Genomic DNA, 18,513 nt, shown 5'->3' on the forward strand with positions numbered 1-18,513 from the left:
GTTTATGCACGTAGATGCCACAGTTTTAGTTTAAATTATAATATTGTCAACATTAGCCATTTAATGTTCATTTCTTATGGGAACAATTGAAAATATCAGGCCACTTCCCTCATGGTCCAGAGGTTAAGAATCTACCTTCCAATGCAGGGAACGCAGGTTCGATCCCTGATTGGGGAATTAAGATCCCACATACTTTGCCCTGCGGCCAAAAAACTTTAAAAAATAAAACAAAATTTGCCAGAAAGCTTAAAGAAATAGTTGATTAAAACATCTCTCTATATAAAAAAAAGAAAGTATCAGATTTATCATTAATGAAGGTGAACAGTTATTGACATAAGAAACAAATGGGTATTGCCCCTGTGGATACAAGTAGAGAGGATACGCTCTCTGTTCATCAAGTGTACATTAACCAGACCTAATTAATGCTATCAGAGAAGGCAGTGGCACCCCACTCCAGTACTCTTGCCTGGAAAATCCCATGGACGGAGGAGCCTGGTGGGCTGCAGTCCATGGGGTCTCTAAGAGTCAGATACGACTTAGCGACTTCACTTTCACTTTTCACTTTCATGAATCGGAGAAGGAAATGGCAACCCACTCCAGAATTCTTGCCTGGAGAATCCCAGGGACGGGGGAGCCTGGTGGGCTGACGTCTATGGGGTCGCACAGAGTCAGACACGACTGAAGCGACTTAGCAGCAGCAGCAGCAGCAATGAATGCTATTGGAAGTCAGAGACTGAATTTGAACATTGAACCTTTCTGTTAAGCATTGACCTAATCATACTTTCTGGCATACCTACGAAGGTTTATGGTTGAGATGTTTAATATGTGAGCAATGTTCCAGCTATCTCCACGCTAATCCTAGAATTTGGATCATGCAGAGTGTGTTACTAACATTTTACTGCTGCAATAAAAGACATTCCAAGAGGGCTCAGGGATTCAATCAGAAAACTTGAATTCATTATAGTAACTTGAATAGTGTGGGAATTGGGCTTCATTACTGTCAAACTGAAATCTCATTCCCATCTCTAATATTCTTATGGCGAACCCTGGCTTCTCTTCTTAAACTAAGCTAGAGACTGTTACCTGGTGGAAAACTCTGTCTCGTTACAGTGTCAAAAGGGTAGCATAGTAATCCAGGCTACAATTGATTCCATATTTTTGAGAGAGGAAAGGTGCTTGCATCATTCCATCATTCCATTCTGTGCTCAGCCTCTGAATTTCTGTGCTTGACATTCTGTTTATCTGCTCCTCTTCCTGAAACCTGATTTTTCTGATGATGTGGGGGCCTGGACCAAATCAACAGAAACCAAGGCCAGACAGAAGAGGTGAAGTCAAGGGTGACCTGTATTGTGCGGGCCCAGGAAAGTGAACCTGCGGAAGCGGGACTCAGGAAGGTGCCGGATCTGTACAAGGATGACCTGGCCCAGCGGAGAATTCAGAGCAGGCTCGGCCCTCACCGTGAGGCCCCAAGCTTTATCACGGTTGCCAGTATAACAGAAGCCGACCTGGAGACATGGGAGAGACTGAAAGTGTCAGAAAAGACGAGGTGTGTCGTGGTTCCCCCTAACAGTGGTATCATTTGACTTTGAGCAAATCAAACACTTATCCTTCTATCACTCTTTATTTTCACGGCCAGAAAAAAAGAAATACCTCTCAAAACACGGAGCATATTTTGCATGAGTTAAAACTTCATAATACTAAAAATTACAAGGAAACATCCTTTTTAATTCAACTGACTTATTGTGAATGCGTATTTCAATAGGCTTGTTTATTTGTAAGGAATTTAAACTTGACTTGTAAATCATTTTAATTATTTCATAGTACCTAAGATTTTCTTATGCTGTCATTTATGGCATTAGAAGTGATATTTTAAAAGCTGTAGAAAAGCACTATTTACCCAGGCAAGGCAATGATCATTTCTTCATTTGATTAATTACTGCAAAAGCAATTCTGCTTTAGCCATCCAAGTATTTTTCATACATCCACTATATTTTAAAAACTCTTCCTTGATCTGTACTTACCTTAGAAACCTTTGGAACTTATTTCCGGTTCTGACTAGGGATGGAGATGTGGAGCACACGTGTGCCCCTGAGCCTTCACCAGAAATTAAAGCGGAAACTGCCATCCGGGATGACTTTGCCAGCCGCAAGGCAAGGGCCTATAAGAAAGCTTCCAGCAGCCCTAGGCAAAAGTTCGTGCACTTTGGGCCAGTGACAGAGATAGATCAGCAGACGTGGAAGCGGCTCAGCATTGGCAGGGCGGGGCCGAGGGCGGATGCAGAGGAAGGCATCAGTCACGACAGCAAGACTCACACATGTGCTGTGTCTGCTGCCTCAGCGGCCACGTCCAGCTTAAAGGAAGACCGCATGCTTAATCCACAGAATGACTGCAGGTATTTTCACCATTACACGTGCAAGGAGGTCTGCATGGGAATCACTGCCGCTTTTAAAGGGTTCGCTGACTCACGTTAAAGGAACCCCCAGAGATGACAAAGTTTTAACAGGCTCTTTTGCTGGTTGGCAGAGAAGGGAGGTCAGTACCCCAGGGGGCAAGTGTGTGTGAAGTTAAAAGACATCCATTTTGATTCTGTTGTCACCAGAATCACTGCCTGGGAATGCCAATAATTTTGGCAAATGCCCCTTTTTCCCTCGGCCGCATTAAGCACTATTTTATTCATCAGCAACATTGAACAGACTAGATGGGATGTTTTAATGATACCCTTTGTGTTTTTCCTAAAAATATGTTGACAAAAATCTAGATTACCTATACACTCCCTCCTTCCTGTCCCATAAGGGAGGAAAAAATAGTTATTAGTATCGTAAGTTCAGATTTCAGATATCTAAGCAGACACACAATAAAGTAAACCTCCTCCCCCTCTACTTTTTAAAAACACACAACAGAACTCGAGTGGAAAGACTCCTTTGAGGGTTCCTATGAGTCAGGATTCCTTGGATGAGTAACCATTCAAATTTGTGAGGGATCAACTGGGAAAAGACCTTGTAGACCTGTCACCAGTCCTCATTCTTACCGGAGGGCTTCCAGATGTGAATTCCCAAGCCCTCTGTGGGGGATTCGGTTCTATCTATGGACTGGTCTTTCTTCCATTAAGCAGGTATAGCCTTAGATGGTAAAGAATCCACTCTCAATGTGGGAGACCTGGGTTCGATCCCTGGGTTGGGAAGATCCCCTGGAGGAGGGCATGGCAACCCACTCCAGTATTCTTGCCTGGAGAATCCCCATGGACAGAGGAGCCTGACGGGCTACAGTCCATGAGGTCACAAAGAGTCAGACACAACTGAGTGACTAAGCACAGCACAGGGCATTTATAAGATTCTAGATTCTCTGTATGCTAGGTGAGGAAGGGGTAACTTAGAGATCAGAGTCCAGTCTGCACCCCGCTGTCTCTGCATGGTCCAGCAAACGTTTATTTACTAAACATTTGCTCTGCCATCTCCAAGTGAATTGCTTTCCTCCCATTTGAAGTCCCAAACCCCTGTCCCCACATCCTCTTTTGTCTTTGGCTAAAGATGGTATCTAAGGTACCTTAGATTGGTAAGGTATCTTACCAATTTTAGTAAGCCACTCAGTTTTCCTGGGTTTCTTCCATGTAGACATGTTATTAAAATTTGAGTTTCTGTTAGGAAAAAAAAAGATTCTGGATTCTCCCAGGAACTTCCACTCCACCTGTGTGGCGGGAGCAAAGCAAAGCTCTTCATGGCAGGAGGAAATGCTCAGGACAGTCTCCTCCATGCTTTGTCCTTGAGCACATGGTGGATTATCTGTGACATACAGAGGAGTTTCTTTGGTTTGATTTCTTTGTGGATGATACCATAAATATAAATAACCTGGGTACACCAGAAGTCACTGCTGGAGATTCAGAGGCTAGTGGGGACCAGGCATGGAGGGGGTGGAAGTAAGAAATTAGTAAGAAATGCACCCTTGAGTCCTTGAGTACTAAGGGGTCGTCACTGAGCTCCATGGTGAGTCAGGCCAGCCTTCTTTGACTTTCTCAGGGCCTTACTTAGGTTCATATTCTATTATCCTGTTCTGAGGATGTCACCCTAACTAACCCAGCTTCTGGAACAGCAACCAAACTTTCTCTCTTAACCTTTCCATCTCAAAGACTTTCACTGTCTCCTTTCCTAACTCTTTTTCCTCTTCTCTCATGCCACCAATGCTACTTGTCACCAACAGAACAGTGACTTCTGATGTAGATGACTGTTGTAAAAGGGTCTCTCAGCTGGCTCCCGTGCCGGAGTCCCAGGAGGAGCGTAGCTTCAGTGCGGGCGAGGGCCCCAGGAGGACAGAGGAAGGTGAGGAGGTGGAAGATGACAGGCGGGGCCACGGCCTCTGGTGTGAATTCCTTCCCAGTGGTAAAGCTGTCCTGTCTGGCTTTAGTTACACGCAAACAGCAGCCACAGGATCGCAAAGAAGAGCCTGAAGGAGTTGCTCAAAGAGATTCTGAGATGGCGCCAAAGGCCGAAAGATCCGAGGAGGGCGGCCAGCCACTGTGAGCGTTGCCTGCATTCCAGGGTGTGCTGCGTCTGCTGTGTGCGGCTGCCGGCTTCCCCGAAACGGCTCCCCCCAAACAGCTTAAGCCACAGCGTGCACTTGATGAGTGGTGTGGCATGGAGCAGAGTCCCTTAAAGGAATGCACCCGCCCCAGGGTCAGAGTTCTGCTTTCAGCGCCCCCGCTGGGTAGAGATTTTTAGCCTTTGCACGCGGTTGGGTGCTGGCCAGATTTCATTCTCAGGACTCATGAAAACCAAAAAGGGAAGCCCATTCCCGTGTAAGTATCAGTTGCATGAAGAAAGTCCCTGGTATTAATACTCAGTTGCTATGTGAGCTGCTGCCTCCATGAACATTGGCTTCTTCTGTCTTGAGTTAATGCCGAGCGAGTGATGCTACTGAAAATATCTTAAGCAGTAAGTGCCGTTTGACTGGCTGGACTGACGTGCCCTAGTTGACATCCTGTGACCTCTGAATGGGAGGCTTCAGAGAGAGAAGAGAAATTAGAGAAGATGACAGCTCCTGTCTGGAGCCACAGTGGACCGAAAGGCCAAAGAAAATTGTACAATTCACAAAAAGATGACATGATGACCTGGAGAACTGGGATGTCTCGTAGTCACATTGGATCCAACAAACCAGTTCCTTCCAGTTGCATTTGCAAAGCAACATATTTGGGAGGAATCTGCCAAGGGTCCGCCAATAAAAGATAAGAGGTCAAAAGATTATCCCAAGCTGTTTTGACTTTGTTTCTCCAGTCTGAGCCTTGATACATGCTTTGAATATGTTATTAATGCTTTACGGTTTATCAGCGCCACTTACCTGCTATTGCTAGCAGAAACAAAATGATTAAATGATTGGACCAGTTTACCAAGGTTTTTTTTTCCTCTCTTGCATGTAAGTAGGTATGGAAAGAATAGTTAAGTTGTGGATTGTCCTATAAACATTCTTTCTGACTACCATCTTGTGGGCAGCCTAAATGGGAAACTCTTATTTCTTCCTAGCTCACACGGAAGTCATCGGGTAGAGGAGTTGAACTTCTTTCTGACCTACTTGATTTCATTCTGATTCCAGGAGGGTCTTCCAGTCCTAAGAAGATATACATTACTTACAAAATTTATTTAATTTAATTTTAACATTATCAAATAGTGATTTCTAGAGGTAGAATTTTCATTCCATTCTATTGATTTAAAATGAAAGTAGGGAATATATATGGAGGAGGACATGGCAGCCTACTCCAGTATTCTTGCCTGGAGAATCCCATGGACAGAGGAGCCTGGTGGGCTACAGTCTATAGGGTCACAAAGAGTTGGACATGACTAAAGTGACTTAGCATACATGCTGGAATATATAAAAAAGATAATCAACAAGAACCTACAGTATAGTACAGGGAACTCTACTCAATATTCTGTAATAATATGGGAAAAGAGTGAAAAAAATGGATCGTATGTATGTGCATAACTGAATCACTGCGATACACCTGAAACTAACACTATATTATAAATCAACTATACTTTTAATATAAAATACAAATAAAAAAATAAAACAAAAATAGGTAAAGAATAATCCTGAGATTCATGGTCTACTTTAAAATCCTATATGTTGAAGCTTCTGCTGTTATTTCAAAAGAGTAAGACTTGTGAAAAGTGTGGTCTGCCAGATCCATGTAGAGCAGAGGAGCAAGAAGCGTTTAGCATAATTAAAGCTCCCCTATAAGACAGGAAGTAATAGAATTCTGCTTCCTTTGGTGGTAGACAGAAGGTAGGGTGGGGAGCAGAGAGAGTGTTAATCTCCAAATTTCAAGTTAATAGTCAAGCTGTCATTACCACCTGGATTTAACATGCATTTTGCAGTCTTCTGAATCATAATGCTTCTAGTAGAGCCTTCTTGTAGCACTGGTTTCAGGGAGCAGGGGTGGCAGCGGTGCTCGCCCTTTCCAGGTGCTTCTGCTCTCTCCAGCTCACCTTCTCCTGGGAATTCACAGGTGAATGCCTGTTGGCTCCAGTTCACAACTGGGAAGCCTGCAGTAGAGAAGTTACACCTGGGTCCCAGCTGGGGAGGGCAGGCTGGTGACGAGGTACTGCCTGGCCCAGCACACTCACTCAGTCCCCAGATGCCCTGATGTGGTGATGGGCGCTGCATCAGCAGGCTGGTGGGAAGCGGTTAGCAAGAGAGGAGAGGAGGAAGTGAGGCCTGTAGGCTGCCTGCTGGATACATTCTAGGCAGCCCATTTATTCCCCACACAGCCTTGGAGAGTGAGAAGTTGTATCTGTATTCTCCAGGAAGAAACCAAGTTGTATGGCAGAAACCAACACAACATCATAAAGCAGTTGTCCTCCAACTAAAAAAAAAAGAAAGAAACCAAAGCCCAGGTCCACACAGCTGGCAATCACAGATCCGAGACCCAAACCCATCTCTGTCTGAAGAGGGAGCTGCCATCCCATGCCAGTGCATTACCTACCAAGTTACCAGAGGAGACTGGAGGTCTCACGACTTCCCTTTCACTTGTATTCTGTCCCTCTGGACGGAATGGCTGGTTTGAGCATAAGGAGATATATTTAGAGTAACTGCGTGACAAAATTGTGTGAGGGAGCAGGCACACACTTTGGGAATTCGTGTTTCCTTTCAACAAGTGTTTGTTGAGTAATTGCTATGTGTGAAATACTGTGCTGGGTGCTGCTGGAGGATAGTCTTAAATGACAAGTGAACTCATTTCTCCTCCTCACTTCAAATGGCGTTCGCGCTAGTTCACAACGTTGCTGAGCATTGATCCTGAAGTGCTTTATTTCTGCTGAAAACTACACAGATGCAATCAACAGGTGGAGAAAGTACTCTCTTTACCTTCTAAATACCCCTGCCCTCACAATTGAACTTTATTAATTGCTGGGTTTTGGTAGGATGCTTATACCAACTGTGATTTGTCTGGCCGGTATTGTAGGTCTGTTGACTTACCTACTTTGCATTTTTTTTTAAATCTCTTTATTAGTCATTTTTTAAAACTCATCTTTTCGTTTCTATATTTCATAGAACCACTGAGAAAATCATTGGAAGCCCAAACTCTAATTATCTTCTCCATAACAGCAAAGGCAATTCTGATTAAATTGGTTCCTTCTTAAAGCTAATAAATTTGTCTGAGAGGAAATGTCTTAAAGCCACAAGTATATAGTAAACAGATAAATGAAGGGTATCTTCAGAGACTGCACTAGTCTTTTCAATCTCCTGAGTATCCAATAAGGATTTAGTAAATAATTATGGAGGGCCTGGTCTGCTCACTATTCAGGGAACCCCCAAAGAAAAAATCCCGACTCTCACGGACCTTGCATTGCAGGGTTAATCAACATTTGTTGGCAGAGGTCTCCATGAAATGCTGCTGAGTATTTTGTGTAGAAGCAATTTAAATTCTAATATATCCTGCATGCAGCAACACAGCTGAACCTCATAAATGAAATGTGCTAATAAGGAAGCCAGACTCAGAAGAGTACATTCTATGTGATTCTGTTTACACAGCACAAGGCTCAATGCTGATTTGTGGTTTGTGAAGACTCATCAAGGTGTGTGTGTATGGTCTGTGCACTTTCTGTACGTATAGTTTACTTCAGTAAAACGTTAATTAAAATATTCAAATCAACACAAAAACACCAACTATCGATTGAACATTTCTAGATTAAGCATCCATTAGGAATAACTTCTCTGCTTATTTCCATAGATAATTTAGAAAACACTATATTCAAATGTCTATTCCAGTAGGCCTGCTAGTGAACTGGGAAACATCTATCCAGGCTTCAGAATTAACACTGTTAATTCTGGGTGGAATTTACACTGTTCTATCCTCTTTCTTGATGTGAAGGAATTCATCTGCCTCCATGTGGAGGTGGTTTTGGAAAATTGAATGTCTTAAGTCAAACTTTAGCACCTTCTAAAACTATCCCCCAGAGAAGCAGAAAATGGGTCTTACTTCCGGAAGAAAAACATCCACAAACGCTTTCCTTTTCTTGCTTTTGGCCATTTCAACTGAAACTCCTACTAGTCTTTCACTGGTATGGTTGCCCTCACTGTGTGTGAAAATAGTTATTAATGAATTCATAACTGTTACAGGGTAATGAAGGCATCAGAGAGAAAGGTGTCTATGTGTGTACACCAATGTGTTTGGGGTTTTTTCTCTACGATCATAGGAAGAGACCTTTAGAAATTACTCCCTTCCCCCTATATTGTTATGAAACTGAACATAGGATCAGGTAGTTTTTGCTGAAAACCCCCAAATTTAATTTTTCAAACTAAAAGCCTGGAATTTTTTTTCTTTGCTCAAATAAGTCTTTGTCCACCATCAGAATGCATGAATAAATTGCCTTTCAGGGCATAGGTAAGAACCTTCTCTTAAAATTCCCCTTTCCAGAAATAGTCACTTGTGGGAGCTACTTTTTTCAAATGTGCTTAAATATGCCCTTGTAATATTCTAGTTTTTTTTCCTAATTTGACCTTTTTCTTTGTTTTATCAGATACATTAAAACTTAAAAGGCCCATATTAAAGAAGGTGCAACTTTGTAGCTCTAAATAATCAGAAGAATATAAAAGATTGTTTAAAAAAAAAAAACTTTGCTTTTTCAAGTTATGGAATATTATCCACGTCTGGTTTTGATTAAGGCTGCCAGTTTTCTAGGAATTGTGGTTTTTGTCAAATGCACGCGGAAGGCACTGATTGGGGTTCTGGTTGGAGTTCTGGTTTGCTTTCAGAAACCTTCGGAAACACTCTTTGATGTTATTTGTGCAAATGCATTAACACATCAGGGAAAGGGTCAGTAAGCGTGTGCTTCTATGCTGGGTGTCCATTACAGCCCATTACTCTACACAGAAAGGCAAAAACCAGTTCAACCGTTTGTGAATGACCGTAATACACATTTGGTTTTTTCAAAGCTGTCTTCTCTAAACATTGTGGGTTGCACCTAAGCCTTTTTGTGTTTATATTGAAACGATTTCTTTCTTTGTGGGTAACATGGAGAGGTATTTTTTATTTCCCCTTTGGGTTTTCCTACAAATTTCGCATTCTTCAGAAATGTCAAGACTTTGCTTTCATTTTTAGCCATTGGTGAATATTGCTAATTGTATAATGACACTTCTCTTCCAGTATGATCAGCAAAAAAGGTTTGGCACGTATACATTTCACTTGTAGTTTTTATTTCCAGCTTGGTTACAGTGTTAACCTTCTGTCTTGCCAATCCTCTAATTTTGGATTTGGTCTTATAGATACGGACCGAGAACTCCTGTGTCTGACGACGCAGAGTAAGTTGTTTTGTATTCATAGGAATACATTAATTATAGCCTAAACTGCATGCTTCCAGTACTCACCACTAATTGAAACGCAGTTAATGTAACAGTGGACTGAAGAGCTAACTGACTCTTCTCTGCAGCCTCAGAGAAGCCCTTGAAATTGGAATGCAAAACATATGTTCTGTGCAGGAGAGATGAATGAAAAAGCCACTTAAGCATGATTCTAATACGCAGCTGCTGCTTAAAACTTAACATTTGCTTTTCATAGATGGGGCATGTGAAAGTTGTTCTTGTTAGGGTTTGGAAGTTGGAAGCTCTTCTGAACCATGGAATTGTTAAAAGGCTCTTCTGTGCTTTGCATTGAATCCTTGATATGTGAAGGCTTAGCTGTGCAGCAGTTATTCTCAAAGACACATTTTTTTTTTAAGCTAAGAAAATAAATTCTAAACCACTAATGATAGATTCAGAAGCCCAAGTTCCTCCCAGGTTGCAGTAATATAAACTGTGGGATGCCTGAGCCCAGAACGCTGGGGTTTCGTTCATGTTCCATGGCACAGCCAGGGGTCAGGATGTGCAACATGACTTGGGTTGCCTCTCCTTGGTCTCCGCTCCTCCCAGAGATACATTGCCCATCCCCAGCCTCACATACGAATTTGAGATGAATCTACTTTCTCCCATCTGTGACCGCATTGACTCCATTTCAAAAACAGATTCCCCATAGGCAGAGCATTCTGAAACTGATAGCCAAATCAGAAGTTTTCTTTGCAGAAGGCTGGCTTGCTCAGGTTTAAGAAACATGATCAATATCTCACTGCAACACCAGTGGCCCGCTAAGCCTGATGTCTATCCTCTGGAAGAGGTGTTTTGTGGCCTTGTGGGAGTCTAGGCCATTCTAAGAGTGAACCCCAACATTCTCCCTGCCTGTCTTCCTGGCCTGAGCCATAGTTTCGAGTCACTGAGTGAGGAATCCAAGTAACAGTGTAGAACAAATATCATTTCCACCAGTAACTGCAATCAGGCCACACATCTACTGTATTTGAACTGTGCTTTTTTTCCATGTTTGTGTTCAAGATGTCAGCTTAGTCTGACTTTTAGCTCTAAGCAGTCTGACTCGAGTGCCAAGGAGATCAGTTTCCGATGTGTGATGTATGATTGCTTTGTGGCCTGACACACGGAACATTCATGTCTCAGAACTAAATTCAGCCGGAGCTTGACTGACTGCATGGAGTTAAGTAGTCTATAAAACTGAGCCCTGGTTATTGCTTTTAAAATCTACAGTGGCAGTATTTAACATTCACTGAAAGGAGGATTATATAAGATTGATAGGCAAAACACTACTTTGATTTGGTTAGCAAAAACATTTTGATAGAATGGATTTACTCTTCATCATTGCAAAGCTGCTGTGCAATTTGCCTAATACAGATCTCTCAAAAACCCTGAAAGCTGAAAGAAAAGGAGCTATATTAAAGAGCTTTTGAATGCTGCCTGTACCTGAATATGAAACCTCACCCACAGGAAAAGTAAATGATTTTTTAAATCAAGTGGGGGTGCAGACTCCTCTAAATTTACCAAAAAAAAAAGCAGCTTGTGATCCAGGAAGAGTATAAGGAGCTTCTTGTCCAGGGGTCTTTTCTGGGAACATCTAAAGGGCTGAATTTCCTTCTTGGAATAGACATAATTTATATGAAATCAAGTGATCAAGTGGGTAAGAAAAAAACGTTATGTCAGGAGTTTTTTTTTTAATAGAAATTTATAATATGTTTCATTTCTTTTCTCACTATCTCCCTTTTTCAAAAACTTTACAGACCACTATTGGCACAGGCTCTATTTATTCATAATTGACACATTCTTAAAATGCAGCCCAATCAAAAAAAGATGTGCCCTTTAAGGAGAATGCGGGTCAGGGGCAGACCTACCACACAGGCAAACAGAAATTTCCGCCTCCTGGCAAGCCAAGAATGTTTCCATGGATTTAGTTTCACCTTCTTGCCCTTCTCTTCACTTCCACATACCTCCTCTCCCAATGGTCCCCACCATGGAGCCTGGAAACTGTGAGAGCCAGAGGCCATTTTGCTCTTAATTCCCTTACCTTAGACTTGGTCCGGAAACAATTTCCAGGCTCCCCTGGAGGTACTTTTATCGTGGCCCTAAGAACTGCCAACCCACTGCAGGGAGAGGCTCCTGGGCTCTACAGCCAGGGGCCCTGTTCCCAACAGCCCAGGAGCATGGCCTGTTGTGCTGAGAAGCATAGATTTGGTGCAAGTCCTGTTAACATTGTGGAACCTAGACTTCTCCAGGGTTCCCTGAAGTGCTGTGCTCTACTAAATCGCTTCAGTCATGTCCAACTCTTTCGACTCTATGGACTATAGCCTACCAGGCTCTTCTGTCCGTGGGATTTTCTAGGCAAGAATACTGGAGTGGGTTGCCATGCCCTCCGCCAGGGAATCTTCCCAACCTAGGGATTGAACCCACATCTCTTATGTCCCCTGCATTGGCAGGCAGGTTCTTTACCACTAGCACCACCAGGGCCTCCCACCTCATCCCTCTACATGCACTTCTTCATTTTGGAGGCTGAGTCCAATCTCTGAATGAGGGAAGATTTTCTGAATGGTGACTCAGCTCATTTTCTGTCTACTATTATCAGTCCTCAGCTTGCTTCCTTTTTTGAAATGGCTTAAAGGTATTGCTCATAGTTTTATTATTTCTCTTTTGCTGGTGTTGCTTTTTAAAGAAAAAAAAGCTCTAACCAGAAAAAAAAAAAGTACTTCCTGGTATAGGAGAAGGCAGACAAGAGTTTCTCTTTTTATTTCACTAACCAGCTTTTGGCCATATTCGGGCTGTGGTAGTTAGAACTTCATGGTAGAAACAGAAATAGGAACCTGGGACAGAAGAAGGCAGTTCTGAAGGCCTTGTTCCCACCCTCTCCATGCCAATCAAGTGAGATAAGCAGTCTGAAATCCTGGAGAAGCCTGTCATTTTCTTACTGCCGTCCCAGAAGACTTTACCCTATGGCCATCAGTGTGACCTAAACAAAAATTCTGCCCTTTAAAAATTACAGATGGCAAAGTTGAAGGAAAGGACCTCCTTTCTCTCCCATAATCTGCCAGCTATTAGTAGATTACAATAGAGTCCCAGCTGAGAGGGGTTTATGTCTTCTAAGACCTTCACAAAGCCTATAAATTGCCTTGAAAGAGAAACAGGCTGAATTTTATACATTTAGAGTTAAGTTGTTGTGTTTTTTTTTTTTTAACTCTGAAAGGAAGATGGGATGAGTTCGGGTCCCCTTCTGGAAGGGTTGTTTGAGGGTATTATGATCCATGAAGTTTAAAACCCATGAATTAGACTTTTCTACCTAACTCTGCAAATTTCTAAATTTTCCTTAAACCACATTAATAAGTAGCATCAAATAGGTAACACATCGCAGTCCCTCCTCTCTTTAGAGGACTACAGTTTATCTTCCAGGAAGACACAGTTACCACAAGCAACACTGTGCCCTGAATCTGTGGACAGCTCCACACAGTAGCGTGTCATATCCATGCAAATAGAAGCCTTGGATCAAAGAAAGTCCTACGCAGCCGAATTATTAGAAACAGGTTAAAGTACAGTCTTCAGTTTTCACTCTCTTTTCACACAGTTTTCAAAGACTCAAATTGTCCAACATCTAAAGAGAGGGGAGAGGCACTCATACATTCATATTTGAGTAGACTGAAATGAACGTGGGTAGCCATTGCTTTGGGATTGTCTTCTTCCAGAGAGCCGCCTGCTAAGGAACCCCTGGCATCCAGCGATGCTGCTGCTGTGCTTTGTCTGGCCACGGGGATAACTATTTTGGACATCACTGATGATGTCTGGAATTAGTTAGTGTCTTGGTGCATGGCTCTTCTTTTTCTTTGTGTTAAGCTGGCTTCAAAAATGGACTGTCACAGTCTTCTGTTCTTAAAGGGCCCTCCACTTGTTGGGCGCTTTATAACCCACGTGGTCCCAGAGCTAGTCATTTCTTTGAGAGGAAAAAAAAAAAAGGAAGATTTTGCTTTGGTTTTTATTTCTATTTTCATCTTTCTGCTTCAGCTTTCGCTGTAACAAAGGTCTATAATAAGCATTGCAGAAAAGGCTCTATGGTCTTACCCAACATTTAATAAGCTCCTGCAGAATATATCAATTATATGAACAGCCTAAAGGTTCTTAAAATTTGATTCCAAATCCTTTTGCTTTTAAAAGAGTATATGCAGAGGTATCCTGTCAGAAATAAAGTGAAACCCTTGTGAGAATTTTAGGATATAAAGTATACGCTGATTTTTATATTTTGCCCTTAACCTTACCATAAATTACCTTATTTTCTTGATTTCAAGATGCCATCAACATACTACAGATTTACAGTTTTACAGGACATAAAAATAAACCACAACAAACATATGTATCATTTGTGCATAGTTCTTGGATGCATTCAAAATTCAGAAAATACGACATGAAAAAGTGGTGCCTTAGATTGAGGCTGTATGATCACTTTTTTAATGGAGAAATTGCCTGTTAATGAAGAAAGCATTTAAGCCAGACCTACACAAAGAAGCATTTACTGCAATTAAATTTTCACTTCAGGGGACGCCATCCTCCTTCCCCACAAATTCTCTCCAAGTTATACATGTTAATGCTCTTAATTTTATTTTCTAATACATTTATAAGTGAGACCAGCTCAGAGTTTCAAATACCTTTTCAAGCCTCTTAGTTTAAACACATCTAGGCCCCAACATGTAAAATTAATTGACCGATTCAGCCATCACTGAAGACAAAGATGGTCACATTTTGGCTTCTGCTTCAAAAGAAGAGCTGAGGCTCCTAGCATGCCCGCTGCTGCCGGCTGAGGGAGGAACAGATTGCAGACCCGTGGCTGCCTTAGGCTGCGGAGGGAAAGGGACTGTTTTCCATACGCGGTAGCGCCCCCACGCGGCGGGACGCCCCAAGTGCGCAGAGGTAGGAGGGGTGCTCATCTCTGTCCGCTCGTTGTCTGCTCTCTCCACGCGCAGGAGCACGAGTATGTTTGACATGCGGTGTGAGGAAGAGGCCGCGGTGCAGCCGCACAGCAGGGCCCGCCAGGAGCAGCTGCAACTGATAAACAGCCAGCTGCGGGAAGAGGATGACAAATGGCAGGATGTGAGTGCTGGGGCCACGGCCGTGGGCAGTGGGGAGACTGCGCTGCCCGCTGGGCAAGAGGCCCTTTGGAACAGAGAATCAGAATCAGATTGGGTGGGAGCCTCGGGCTGGAAAGCCATGCAGAAGAAAGGGGGGCCCGGAGAAGACTTCAAACAGTGAACACCGCCCATGTGGGAATTAAGGAAAGTACCCTTGCTGAAGTTTGGCCAGAAAGCAGAGGGGAGCGGGTGGGAGGCAACTAGCATGCGATGGCATATCAAGGATGCACTGGCTTCTGAGTTTGTGTATTTGGAATTGATAATAATGATGATGGTGACCACAATGATAACTGTCAACACTGAAAGCATGCCAGTAACAGGTACTGTTCTGAGTGCCTTGCAGTTAATCGTTCTTGAATCCTCTCAGTAACTCGGTATGCTAGCAACTGTAGATATTACTGTCCTCAGCCAACAGAGGAGTCCCAGAGCCGTGAAGTAACTTGTCCAGAGTCACGCAGCTAGTGAATAAGAGATCGAGGATGGCTCCAGGGCCTAATGGGGGCCTTGGGATTGTCTGTGAGCTGAGAGCAGAGAGCTAGGGCAGGAGAGGAACTTGAAGATCTGTATGAAACGAGAGAGAGAGTGGACTATTTCATCTCATCCTCACAGAGCTCTCTGAGGTAGTCACTGCAGATTTGACTCTACCTTTAGTCAACTGGTGAACTTTTCCAAAGTCGATAAATTGTGGTCACGATTTTGTCTATGAGATATCAAGCACTTACTATGTGCCTGGCACCTGAAGTGCAACACCTCATTTCACCCTCACAACAAGCTTGCAAGAGTAGGTATCATTATCATTTCTGTTTTGGAGATGAGGAAACTGAGGTACAGAGAGGCTAAGAAGCATGCTTGAGATTCCAAAGCATGGAAGAGATGGAGCTGGGATTCTTTCCCACAGCCACATGCCTACCTAACTCCAGACTCCTACCTCTTTCTCATTAGGCTCTAATTGCCCGTAGGATTTGTGGTGAAGTTCTCATAAGGATCAGATGACTTAGGACATGATCAGATGACTTAGGGCATACAGAACTATTGGTTCTACAAGACCCCAAAACCAATTGTTTTTCTGCTTTTTCTTCCTTCCCTGAGGGAATTTGTGTAGGTCTGTGGTTAATTCCTACCATTCTATTGTCAGCGAGTCCATTCACAATGCAGAGGTCATAAATAGCAAGGAATGAAGTTTCTTACAATATCTGTGAGACAATACTTTATGGCAACCGACACGGGATACAATAGCAAGTTTTACGTTGCTGTGTTTTACAAAATGTGCTGCCCTGCTCTGGATAATCTAGAATATCTGAAGGTTTCCTGCCTTCAAGATATTCCTGTTCCAACCAAACTTAAACTGGATTGTAGAGGAATGTCTTACACAGTCAGCACTCACTAAACCCTTAAGTGTAGAAATGGAATTACATGCAAGTCTGAAGAAGAGTGTTCTGTCTCCCTCCCCCTCTCCCATAGGACCTGGCTCGTTGGAAGAGCCGTAGAAGAAGTGCTTCTCAGGACTTAATCAGAAAAGAGGAAGAAAGGAAAAAGATGGAGAAGCTGCTGGCTGGAGAGGATGGGACAAGGGAACGAAGGAAAAGCATAAAAACCTACAGAGAAATCGTCCAAGAAAAGTGGGTTCTTTCTGTTGTTGTTTAATGTACAGTTAGTTAGATGTGCTTTTTCTAAAAATTGTCAGTCATCACAAAGGCTCTGACAGTAATATTACACACCCTGTTTGGTCTCTTCAGCTCTACTTGGGGTCCTACCAAGGTCCTCGTTGCAATTCCTGTGACTGTTGACTTTGTTCTTGCTTCCCCTCCCATGTCTACCCTTTAGAGAGCGGAGAGAAAGGGAGTTGCATGAAGCATACAAGAATGCACGGACCCAGGAGGAGGCAGAGGGTATCCTTCAGCAGTACATCGAGAGATTCACCATCAGTGAAGCTGTTCTTGAACGTTTGGAGATGCCAAAAATCCTGGAAAGAAGCCATTCAACAGAGCCAAACTTATCCCCCTTCCTCAGCGACCCCAACCCTATGAAATATCTGCGGCAACAGTCACTGCCTCCACCCAAGTTCACTGCCACTGTGGAAACCACCATCGCTCGTCCCAGCGTTCTGGATGCCAGCATGTCAGCAGGCAGTGGGTCTCCGAGCAAAACTGTCTCTCCCAAAGCAGTGCCTATGCTGACACCCAAGCCTTACTCCCAGCCCAAAAACTCTCAAGAGGTCCTGAAGACCTTCAAGGTAAGATGAGTCCTTTAAGGGTAGAACCAAAACTGAACTCCCTGGGGAAAATAAGCATTTTATCTCAGGAAGATGCAGTGGTTTTTATCAAACAAAAGCAAATGCATTAACATGTACAGTTATGAAGTTTATATGTCTCTGAGATTTGGTTTGCAAATAATTCAGGGATTGATGATTCTTCTCTAAGTGAAGTCGTTCAGTCATGTCTGACTCTTTGCAACCCCACGGACTGTAGCCTATCATGCTCCTCCATCCATGGGATTTTCCAGGCAAGAGTACTGGAGCAGGTTGCCATTTCCTTCTCCAGAGGATCTTTCCAACCCAGGGATTGAACCCAGATCTCCCACATTGTAGGCAGATGCTTTACCATCTGAGCCATCAAATAACTTAGGATTCTTCTCAAGTCCTATTTTTAATACTGATGGGCTTGAATGAGATTGGTGGTTGAGTCACCTCCATGAGCAAGGTCTATTTCATAGTTCGATGTGCTGAGCGACTGAACACTCATGCATGCATGATGGTATGATATCTCCATAGCAATGGTAACAAACCCCAATTTAGCAGCACCCTAGGTATCTCCATTTATCTAGGGGTATTGAAAATGCCTCAAAACAAACTTTTAATGAACTTTAGTGTAAATAGAGGTATATGCAGTTACCTCTGTATACACCTCTAAACATCATAACTGAAAAGCTGCTGCTGCTGCTGCTGCTAAGTCACATCAGTCATGTCTGACTCTGTGCGACCCCATAGACGGCAGCCCACCAGGCTCCGCCGTCCCTGGGATTCTCCAGGCAAGAACACTGGAGTGGGTTGCCATTTCCTTCTCCAATGCATGAAAGTGAAAAGTGAAAGTGAAGTTGCTCAGTCGTGTCTAACTCTTCACGACCCCATGGACTGCAGCCTACCAGGCTCCTCTGTCCATGGGACTTTCCAAGCAAGAGTACTGGAGTGGGTTGCCATCACCTTCTTCAGAAAAGATGCTACCACTGGGGAAAAAAAATGATAATATAAGAAATACATGATATATACTTGATATTCAAATGAGAGATTTTTTTAAAAAAATTTTAGGTGGGAAGAATCTATATTATTTTGGAAGTGGGGGGAGGTGCCAATGAACGTGTAAAATAGTGTTCCAGAACCAAAGAACCTATAGCAGCCAAACATCTTTTTTCATCCTCAAATCCTAGTATTTTTCCTTGCGTCAGGAGGAAGTACTCATCCTTCGTCTCAAGAGAGACGACAAAGAAAAGTCAGTTTCCCTTGTCCCTGCACGCCACATGGGTTTATAATAGAAGACAGAGGTGGAATTCATCAGTGGCA

The 18,513-nt window shown here is 43.0% G+C and overlaps 1 protein-coding gene and 1 long non-coding RNA gene across 29 annotated transcripts in view; one reads left to right on the forward strand and one right to left on the reverse strand.

The window, feature by feature from the left end:
• The window catches only part of LIMCH1 (LIM and calponin homology domains 1), a 351,668-nt gene that overhangs the window by 283,589 nt on the left and 49,566 nt on the right, over positions 1-18,513 (forward strand). For 12 of the 27 annotated variants that reach the window (XM_015471597.3, XM_024993560.2, XM_024993558.2 and 9 more), the window contains 4 exons: positions 9,748-9,783; positions 14,793-14,919; positions 16,419-16,576; positions 16,782-17,190. In XM_015471597.3, the coding sequence (XP_015327083.2) occupies positions 9,748-9,783; positions 14,793-14,919; positions 16,419-16,576; positions 16,782-17,190 (730 nt within the window). Of the gene's footprint in view, positions 1-1,303; positions 1,547-2,059; positions 2,393-4,194; positions 4,314-4,398; positions 4,511-9,747; positions 9,784-14,792; positions 14,920-16,418; positions 16,577-16,781; positions 17,191-18,513 lie in introns of all 27 variants that reach the window. The other 15 variants (XM_015471586.3, XM_015471590.3, XM_024993553.2 and 12 more) reach the window with 2 other exon arrangements.
• LOC132345502 (uncharacterized) lies at positions 1,327-3,335 on the reverse strand. Of its 2 annotated transcripts, XR_009494875.1 has the most exons (3): positions 3,029-3,330; positions 2,022-2,350; positions 1,327-1,505 (listed from the first exon to the last, which is right to left on the reverse strand). It is a non-coding gene; the product is annotated as an uncharacterized lncRNA (long non-coding RNA). The 2 variants fall into 2 exon arrangements; XR_009494876.1 differs by lacking the exon at positions 2,022-2,350 and having other exon boundaries at positions 3,029-3,335.

Source organism: Bos taurus, chromosome 6 (assembly GCF_002263795.3).
Source record: "Bos taurus isolate L1 Dominette 01449 registration number 42190680 breed Hereford chromosome 6, ARS-UCD2.0, whole genome shotgun sequence".
NCBI lineage: Eukaryota > Metazoa > Chordata > Mammalia > Artiodactyla > Bovidae > Bos > Bos taurus.